Source organism: Falco rusticolus, chromosome 19, assembly GCF_015220075.1.
Source record: "Falco rusticolus isolate bFalRus1 chromosome 19, bFalRus1.pri, whole genome shotgun sequence".
In the NCBI taxonomy this organism is placed as follows: domain Eukaryota; kingdom Metazoa; phylum Chordata; class Aves; order Falconiformes; family Falconidae; genus Falco; species Falco rusticolus.
Window position 1 is genome coordinate 1974616 of NC_051205.1, and position 9650 is coordinate 1984265.

Sequence of the window (9650 nt, forward strand, 5' to 3'; positions counted from 1 at the left end):
CAATGTCTGTCCTGGAAATGTAAGTACCTGGTAGAACCCCATGGGGACGGGTTCTTGGGGCATCTCTTGGGTCACCATCCCCGGTTCCCTCCCTGCAGTCCATAAATGCAGGCATCCTGCCATCCCCTATCAAACGCCATTCAAATACATCAGTAGACAAGTGGGAGGACACTCCCCATCCCACTAAAACACCTAAGCTTTTGAATTTCTTCCCAGTGCTCTGGTGAAACAGTGCTCGCCGTGGCGCAGGAGTGGACCCACAGCATGTGGCACCCAGTGCCCCGTCAACACACACAGCCTGACCCCAGCAGTTCTGCCTCCTCTTCTCGTGCTCAGAAAATCTCCCATCCTTAGGTCTGCTCCTTTTCTTGCAGGCTTGCTTGAATCTGCAGGAAGATGTCTCGCTTCTTAGACAGCATTTCCACCATCATCAGCATCTTTCACCAACACACGAAGGAAGATGGAGACCACTCCAAACTCAGCCGAAGGCAGATGAAAGAGTTCATCCAGAGGGAGTTTGCAGATGTCATCGCTGTGAGTGCTGCTGCAAGCGGGAGGGCTTGAGGCACAGACTGGAGCGCAGGGACTGCAAAACCTCCTTCTGGAGGGCGGGTGATCCTTATGACAGTGGGATGGGGAGGCTTTCACCAAAGGGGAGCGGCAGAGGTGTTCCTTTGCGCTGGTTGCTTTGACAGCTCTTTCAACCCATTTTGCCACGAGGAAGTGGGCAAGAGCTGGAGAATGAGCTGCAGGGAGGTATGGGTTTCTCTCAAAGGTAGGAAGGATACAGCAGCAGAGGGAGACAGTGTACCCCAAAGAGGAGAAAGCTGGTTAGCTGGAGCCAATGAACAACCAGGAAAACAGAGGACAAAGACATGGAGTTGCTGAGCTATAAAAGTGAAGGTGTTAGAGATGGAAGGAGAAAAGATTGCAGTTGTCCCCATCCTTGCATTTCGCTGATACAGAGCAGGAAGGCTAAAACCCCTTTTTTGTTTCCCTGTGTGCATGTTTTCCCTGCAGAAGCCGCATGACCCTCAGACGATTGACAAGATTCTGCAGTTTCTGGAGTGGGATGGGGATGGGGAAATAGATTTTAATGAGTTCCTGCTTTTGGTGTTCAGAGTGGCTAAAGCCTGCTACTGGTACCTGCCAAAGGGACCATACCTTCGGCAAAGAACAAAGCTGACAACCAGTGGCAAGTCACTCCAAGAGCCTGAAATTAAGAACAGAGGGAGCCATCAGCATCACCAGGAGGAAGAGGAGCAACAAACCCGTGAAAGTAATCGTCATCCCCGCTGTGAGCCTGAGCTGCAAGGAGACACCAGGGTCGAGGAGCTTGAAACACAAGCTGAAATGGGCAGGCATCACCAGCAACGTAACACAGAAAGCAGAAACGAAGCAAAACGAATCAGCAAGCTGGGGCAGCAAGTCCCTCAAGCAAAGGATGAACGAAGCCAAGAGCCATGTGAGCAATGGAACAGCCAGAGAAGACGTGAGCCACCAGAGCCAGACAGACGAGGAGATGTACAACCCTGCAAGCGTAGCACCTTGCAAACACATGAGCCTGGACTGCGGGAAAAGAATAGGCAAAATCTAGATGGGCCCCAGCCAGAACAACTGGCAGATGTGAGGAGTCGCAGCCAGAGTTCTGAACCCCAACCACTACCAAACCGGTGGAGTAGCCGTCAGCCACATGAGCAAGCACTACCAGCATATAATCAACATCAACAGCAGCCACAAGGAGAAGATAGAGAAACTAACAATCAGCCACGTAAACCAGAATTACTCACAGAAGAGAGAACCCGCTACCACCTACGTGAGCTGGAACAAACAGCACTTGCTGACAGCAGCCACGAGCCACGTCAGCCTGAATGCCTGAAGTCAAGACGCCCACATCAGTCATACTTACAGGAACCGCTAGAATTTGACCGCAGGTACTATGACAAGTGTGACCCAGAAAGAGAAATCCATGAAAAAGAAAAGAATGAGCAACACGAAATACAATATCCAGAAAAGGAGGAAGACATGCATCAGGATAAAGAGTGGGAAGAACGAGACGATATAAGACGGGAAAAGCCCCTGCGGGAGAGGAGGGTCGATCGCCAACGGGAGCTGGAGATCGATGTCTATGAGCGCCGCAGCCGCCAGACGCGGGAAAGGGAAGAGCGCGATGCCACGGCTGAGCAGAGAGAGACACGCGACAGACGCGTCTGTGAGACACGGGAGCGCGAAGGCGATGGAAGGAGGAGGCCTGAGGCAGTGAGGTACGAAAGGACACGAGAAACCGTGGTGGCAGAAGCAGAAGCCGATGTGAAGATCCACCGTGAGTCCCGCGAACTGGAGCCACGTGAGGACATAGAAAGGAGGGAATATCTTCGTGAGGGGGAAGACCGACGGGATGAGAGGAGAATATGCCGTGGAAGAGAGAGGGAAGAGCCCCTGCGGGAGAGGAGGGTCGATCGCCAACGGGAGCTGGAGATCGATGTCTATGAGCGCCGCAGCCGCCAGACGCGGGAAAGGGAAGAGCGCGATGCCACGGCTGAGCAGAGAGAGACACGCGACAGACGCATCTGTGAGACACGGGAGCGCGAAGGCGATGGAAGGAGGAGGCCTGAGGCAGTGAGGTACGAAAGGACACGAGAAACCGTGGTGGCAGAAGCAGAAGCCGATGTGAAGATCCACCGTGAGTCCCGCGAACTGGAGCCACGTGAGGACATAGAAAGGAGGGAATATCTTCGTGAGGGCGTAGACCGACGGGATGAGAGGAGGATTTGCCGTGGAAGAGAGAGGGGAAGAGCCCCTGCGGGAGAGGAGGGTCGATCGCCAACGGGAGCTGGAGATCGATGTCTATGAGCGCCGCAGCCGCCAGACGCGGGAAAGGGAAGAGCGCGATGCCACGGCTGAGCAGAGAGAGACACGCGACAGACGCAGTCTGTGAGACACGGGAGCGCGAAGGCGATGGAAGGAGGAGGCCTGAGGCAGTGAGGTACGAAAGGACACGAGAAACCGTGGTGGCAGAAGCAGAAGCCGATGTGAAGATCCACCGTGAGTCCCGCGAACTGGAGCCACGTGAGGACATAGAAAGGAGGGAATATCTTCGTGAGGGGGAAGACCGACGGGTTGAGAGGAGAATATGCCGTGGAAGAGAGGGGGAAGAGCCCCTGCGGGAGAGGAGGGTCGATCGCCAACGGGAGCTGGAGATCGATGTCTATGAGCGCCGCAGCCGCCAGACGCGGGAAAGGGAAGAGCGCGATGCCACAGGCTGAGCAGAGAGAGACACGCGACAGACGCGTCTGTGAGACACGGGAGCGCGAAGGCGATGGAAGGAGGAGGCCTGAGGCAGTGAGGTACGAAAGGACACGAGAAACCGTGGTGGCAGAAGCAGAAGCCGATGTGAAGATCCACCGTGAGTCCCGCGAACTGGAGCCACGTGAGGACGTGCTGGAAAGGAGGGACCGTGCCCGTGAGTGCGTAGACCAAGAGGAGGAGAGGAGGATTTTCCGTGGAAGAGAGAGGGAAGAGCCCCTGCGGGAGAGGAGGGTCGATCGCCAACGGGAGCTGGAGATCGATGTCTATGAGCGCCGCAGCCGCCAGACGCGGGAAAGGGAAGAGCGCGATGCCACGGCTGAGCAGAGAGAGACACGCGACAGACGCGTCTGTGAGACACGGGAGCGCGAAGGCGATGGAAGGAGGAGGCCTGAGGCAGTGAGGTACGAAAGGACACGAGAAACCGTGGTGGCAGAAGCAGAAGCCAATGTGAAGATCCACCGTGAGTCCCGCGAACTGGAGCCACGTGAGGACATAGAAAGGAGGGAATATCTTCGTGAGGGGGAAGACCGACGGGATGAGAGGAGAATATGCCGTGGAAGAGAGGGGGAAGAGCCCCTGTGGGAGAGGAGGGTCGATCGCCAACGGGAGCTGGAGATCGATGTCTATGAGCGCCGCAGCCGCCAGACGCGGGAAAGGGAAGAGCGCGATGCCACGGCTGAGCAGAGAGAGACACGCGACAGACGCGTCTGTGAGACACGGGAGCGCGAAGGCGATGGAAGGAGGAGGCCTGAGGCAGTGAGGTACGAAAGGACACGAGAAACCGTGGTGGCAGAAGCAGAAGCCGATGTGAAGATCCACCGTGAGTCCCGTGAACTGGAGCCACGTGAGGACGTGCTGGAAAGGAGGGACCGTGCCCGTGAGTGCGTAGACCAAGAGGAGGAGAGGAGGATTTTCCGTGGAAGAGAGAGGGAAGAGCCCCTGCGGGAGAGGAGGGTCGATCGCCAACGGGAGCTGGAGATCGATGTCTATGAGCGCCGCAGCCGCCAGACGCGGGAAAGGGAAGAGCGCGATGCCACGGCTGAGCAGAGAGAGACACGCGACAGACGCGTCTGTGAGACACGGGAGCGCGAAGGCGATGGAAGGAGGAGGCCTGAGGCAGTGAGGTACGAAAGGACACGAGAAACCGTGGTGGCAGAAGCAGAAGCCGATGTGAAGATCCACCGTGAGTCCCGCGAACTGGAGCCACGTGAGGACATATGAAAGGAGGGAATATCTTCGTGAGGGGGAAGACCGACGGGATGAGAGGAGAATATGCCGTGGAAGAGAGGGGGAAGAGCCCCTGCGGGAGAGGAGGGTCGATCGCCAACGGGAGCTGGAGATCGATGTCTATGAGCGCCGCAGCCGCCAGACGCGGGAAAGGGAAGAGCGCGATGCCACGGCTGAGCAGAGAGAGACACGCGACAGACGCGTCTGTGAGACACGGGAGCGCGAAGGCGATGGAAGGAGGAGGCCTGAGGCAGTGAGGTACGAAAGGACACGAGAAACCGTGGTGGCAGAAGCAGAAGCCGATGTGAAGATCCACCGTGAGTCCCGCGAACTGGAGCCACGTGAGGACATAGAAAGGAGGGAATATCTTCGTGAGGGGGAAGACCGACGGGATGAGAGGAGAATATGCCGTGGAAGAGAGAGGGAAGAGCCCCTGCGGGAGAGGAGGGTCAATCGCCAACGGGAGCTGGAGATCGATGTCTATGAGCGCCGCAGCCGCCAGACGCGGGAAAGGGAAGAGCGCGATGCCACGGCTGAGCAGAGAGAGACACGCGACAGACGCGTCTGTGAGACACGGGAGCGCGAAGGCGATGGAAGGAGGAGGCCTGAGGCAGTGAGGTACGAAAGGACACGAGAAACCGTGGGTGGCAGAAGCAGAAGCCGATGTGAAGATCCACCGTGAGTCCCGCGAACTGGAGCCACGTGAGGACGTGCTGGAAAGGAGGGACCGTGCCCGTGAGTGCGTAGACCAAGAGGAGGAGAGGAGGATTTTCCGTGGAAGAGAGAGGGAAGAGCCCCTGCGGGAGAGGAGGGTCGATCGCCAACGGGAGCTGGAGATCGATGTCTATGAGCGCCGCAGCCGCCAGACGCGGGAAAGGGAAGAGCGCGATGCCACGGCTGAGCAGAGAGAGACACGCGACAGACGCGTCTGTGAGACACGGGAGCGCGAAGGCGATGGAAGGAGGAGGCCTGAGGCAGTGAGGTACGAAAGGACACGAGAAACCGTGGTGGCAGAAGCAGAAGCCGATGTGAAGATCCACCGTGAGTCCCGCGAACTGGAGCCACGTGAGGACATAGAAAGGAGGGAATATCTTCGTGAGGGGAAGACCGACGGGATGAGAGGAGAATATGCCGTGGAAGAGAGGGGGAAGAGCCCCTGCGGGAGAGGAGGGTCGATCGCCAACGGGAGCTGGAGATCGATGTCTATGAGCGCCGCAGCCGCCAGACGCGGGAAAGGGAAGAGCGCGATGCCACGGCTGAGCAGAGAGAGACACGCGACAGACGCGTCTGTGAGACACGGGAGCGCGAAGGCGATGGAAGGAGGAGGCCTGAGGCAGTGAGGTACGAAAGGACACGAGAAACCGTGGTGGCAGAAGCAGAAGCCGATGTGAAGATCCACCGTGAGTCCCGTGAACTGGAGCCACGTGAGGACGTGCTGGAAAGGAGGGACCGTGCCCGTGAGTGCGTAGACCAAGAGGAGGAGAGGAGGATTTTCCGTGGAAGAGAGAGGGAAGAGCCCCTGCGGGAGAGGAGGGTCGATCGCCAACGGGAGCTGGAGATCGATGTCTATGAGCGCCGCAGCCGCCAGACGCGGGAAAGGGAAGAGCGCGATGCCACGGCTGAGCAGAGAGAGACACGCGACAGACGCGTCTGTGAGACACGGGAGCGCGAAGGCGATGGAAGGAGGAGGCCTGAGGCAGTGAGGTACGAAAGGACACGAGAAACCGTGGTGGCAGAAGCAGAAGCCGATGTGAAGATCCACCGTGAGTCCCGTGAACTGGAGCCACGTGAGGACATAGAAAGGAGGGAATATCTTCGTGAGGGGGAAGACCGACGGGATGAGAGGAGAATATGCCGTGGAAGAGAGAGGGAAGAGCCCCTGCGGGAGAGGAGGGTCGATCGCCAACGGGAGCTGGAGATCGATGTCTATGAGCGCCGCAGCCGCCAGACGCGGGAAAGGGAAGAGCGCGATGCCACGGCTGAGCAGAGAGAGACACGCGACAGACGCGTCTGTGAGACACGGGAGCGCGAAGGCGATGGAAGGAGGAGGCCTGAGGCAGTGAGGTACGAAAGGACACGAGAAACCGTGGTGGCAGAAGCAGAAGCCGATGTGAAGATCCACCGTGAGTCCCGCGAACTGGAGCCACGTGAGGACATAGAAAGGAGGGAATATCTTCGTGAGGGGGAAGACCGACGGGATGAGAGGAGAATATGCCGTGGAAGAGAGGGGGAAGAGCCCCTGCGGGAGAGGAGGGTCGATCGCCAACGGGAGCTGGAGATCGATGTCTATGAGCGCCGCAGCCGCCAGACGCGGGAAAGGGAAGAGCGCGATGCCACGGCTGAGCAGAGAGAGACACGCGACAGACGCGTCTGTGAGACACGGGAGCGCGAAGGCGATGGAAGGAGGAGGCCTGAGGCAGTGAGGTACGAAAGGACACGAGAAACCGTGGTGGCAGAAGCAGAAGCCGATGTGAAGATCCACCGTGAGTCCCGCGAACTGGAGCCACGTGAGGACGTGCTGGAAAGGAGGGACCGTGCCCGTGAGTGCGTAGACCAAGAGGAGGAGAGGAGGATTTTCCGTGGAAGAGAGAGGGAAGAGCCCCTGCGGGAGAGGAGGGTCGATCGCCAACGGGAGCTGGAGATCGATGTCTATGAGCGCCGCAGCCGCCAGACGCGGGAAAGGGAAGAGCGCGATGCCACAGCTGAGCAGAGAGAGACACGCGACAGACGCGTCTGTGAGACACGGGAGCGCGAAGGCGATGGAAGGAGGAGGCCTGAGGCAGTGAGGTACGAAAGGACACGAGAAACCGTGGTGGCAGAAGCAGAAGCCGATGTGAAGATCCACCGTGAGTCCCGCGAACTGGAGCCACGTGAGGACATAGAAAGGAGGGAATATCTTCGTGAGGGGGAAGACCGACGGGATGAGAGGAGAATATGCCGTGGAAGAGAGGGGGAAGAGCCCCTGCGGGAGAGGAGGGTCGATCGCCAACGGGAGCTGGAGATCGATGTCTATGAGCGCCGCAGCCGCCAGACGCGGGAAAGGGAAGAGCGCGATGCCACGGCTGAGCAGAGAGAGACACGCGACAGACGCGTCTGTGAGACACGGGAGCGCGAAGGTGATGGAAGGAGGAGGCCTGAGGCAGTGAGGTACGAAAGGACACGAGAAACCGTGGTGGCAGAAGCAGAAGCCGATGTGAAGATCCACCGTGAGTCCCGCGAACTGGAGCCACGTGAGGACGTGCTGGAAAGGAGGGACCGTGCCCGTGAGTGCGTAGACCAAGAGGAGGAGAGGAGGATTTTCCGTGGAAGAGAGAGGGAAGAGCCCCTGCGGGAGAGGAGGGTTGATCGCCAACGGGAGCTGGAGATCGATGTCTATGAGCGCCGCAGCCGCCAGACGCGGGAAAGGGAAGCGCAAGATCCCCTGAGTTTCCATAGGGAGACACGCAGGAGAAGCAGCCTCCAGATTCTGGAAGGCGAACAGGAGAGGGATATTCTGTACCACCGCCCGGCAATTGAATTTCAGCATGAGCCATGTGACAGCACCCTCTGTGAGCCCTCCAGTGACCGGGAGGGGAGGAACCACCAGTTTTTACATGAGGTAGAAGCTTCTGAGGCAAACGAGGATAATAGACGAGGTCACGGGAGGAGCCTCTATCAAACCATGGAAGTGGATAACAGAGACCTCTGCCCCGCAGGAGAGCAGGCGTCTGTCACTGACGTGAGAGTCCGTTACATCCCCGATGAGCCCGACGTACGGCCAGAGGTGCGTGCCGTCCCTCAGCCCTGCGAGCCTCAGACCCTTGCATACCTGGTCCACATGACCCCGAATTTGAACGATCCCAAAGCCACCACCTATGAGACTGTCTGCCACCAGCCCCACGACGTGGGGCAGCCCGTCTACATGAAGAAGTGCTACGTATCATCCCAGCCACCGGCAGTCCCTTGTGACAGAGACAACGATCCAGAGCCACAACCCCGAAGAGAAACAGGGGACCCTGAACCACTGTGTCAAAAGGGCAAACCAGCTTCTAGCGGCCGGGAAAACACGAGGGATCTCAGTGAGCCACAGGAGAGGTCTGGAAAAGGGGTGAAGGAAGGGCCTCGCCAGGCTTCTGCCTTTCAGCTGGATGGAGTTAAGGGGGACTCTTGCCGAGCAAAGCCCAAGGAGGACAGGAGGGACAGGCAGTGCCCTAGGGTACCTGACACGGAAGAGAAGAAGCATCAGCCCCAGGGAGATGGATCAAAAGCTGCCAGGGAGCAGGTCCCGCGGGAGCCCGAATCCAGCTGCCAGGTGAGGGAGCGTGAGGATGGGGAGGCGAAGAGCTGCCCACCTCTGCCGCAGGCTCCAGAGCCACAGGAGGTTCTCAAGCAGGGCTGGCCAGCCACCAAAGAGAGCCGTCCCCAGCCATCCCGGAGAGATGAAGCCAGCCACTGCCAAGAGGATGCAGAGCTTCCCCCTCCGGAGAAGAGCCGCCAGCCACGGCAGGAGGACAACAGCAAGAGGAGCAAAGAAGCCACGGCACTTTAAGGGGAGGTCCTCTCCTTGGAGCTGGTGGGGCTTCTCGGTGTCTTTTTGAGGATCACTTCTGCTCTCTGCTTTCAGCTTAGGGTGTCACCGTGAGGTGGCACAGAAGTATTCAACACAAAAGGGTTAACTGGGTGCTCTGAGAGGGTGTCAAGTGGCTTTGGGGGTTTTCCACAGAACAAATCCTCAGCAGCTAGGTAGGCAGAGAGCTCCTCCAGGACCTGCAGCTTCTGCCTCCCTGCGTTATGTCTATCTACTTTAATGCAGTATTTAGTCACTTCTCTGCTCTAATTGGATTCTTTGGGTTTCTCTGTCCTTTATGTCCCTGTCATCCCTTCTACCCTGTGGCGTGACTGTTCTGCATCTCACTGCACTCACGTCTCCCCTAGCCCTGTGACTGGCTCCCCTGTTAGCTTCTACCGTGCAACATGAAAAAAAAAAAAATTAAAATCCCAGTAGCTCAATCATACTTATTGTGGGGCCTGAAAATCCTCGAGTCTGGGGGGGGGGGAAAAACCACCACTTTTGTAGACTTAGTGTTTTTGGTTACACCTTTCTGCTCTCCGAACAGCTGAGCAGAATCCCAGCT

At 58.1% G+C, this 9650-nt stretch overlaps 2 protein-coding genes across 2 annotated transcripts; both read left to right on the plus strand.

Annotated features, from left to right (window-relative positions):
• Window positions 1–396: 396 nt before the first annotated feature.
• LOC119140174 (trichohyalin-like) lies at window positions 397–2853 on the plus strand. The gene is made up of 2 exons (XM_037371263.1): window positions 397–534; window positions 1021–2853. Exons 1-2 carry the CDS (start codon window positions 397–399, stop codon window positions 2851–2853), a joined length of 1971 nt encoding a protein of 656 aa, XP_037227160.1.
• Window positions 2854–3252: 399 nt separating this feature from the next.
• LOC119140175 (trichohyalin-like) lies at window positions 3253–9064 on the plus strand. The gene is made up of 4 exons (XM_037371264.1): window positions 3253–4516; window positions 4560–5154; window positions 5258–5601; window positions 5643–9064. The coding sequence occupies exons 1-4, from the start codon at window positions 3253–3255 to the stop codon at window positions 9062–9064; spliced, it is 5625 nt and encodes a 1874-aa protein (XP_037227161.1).
• Window positions 9065–9650: the final 586 nt, after the last annotated feature.

Coding starts and splice junctions, on each gene's coding strand:
- LOC119140175 (XM_037371264.1), top strand. CDS start 3,253: ATGCCACAGGCTGAGCAGAGAGAGACACGCGACAGACGCGTCTGTGAG. Junction 4,517..4,559: donor GTCCCGCGAACTGGAGCCAC/GTGAGGACATAT, acceptor GTGAGGGGGAAG/ACCGACGGGATGAGAGGAGA. Junction 5,155..5,257: donor AGGAGGCCTGAGGCAGTGAG/GTACGAAAGGAC, acceptor CGTGCTGGAAAG/GAGGGACCGTGCCCGTGAGT.
- LOC119140174 (XM_037371263.1), top strand. CDS start 397: ATGTCTCGCTTCTTAGACAGCATTTCCACCATCATCAGCATCTTTCAC. Junction 535..1,020: donor AGTTTGCAGATGTCATCGCT/GTGAGTGCTGCT, acceptor TTTTCCCTGCAG/AAGCCGCATGACCCTCAGAC.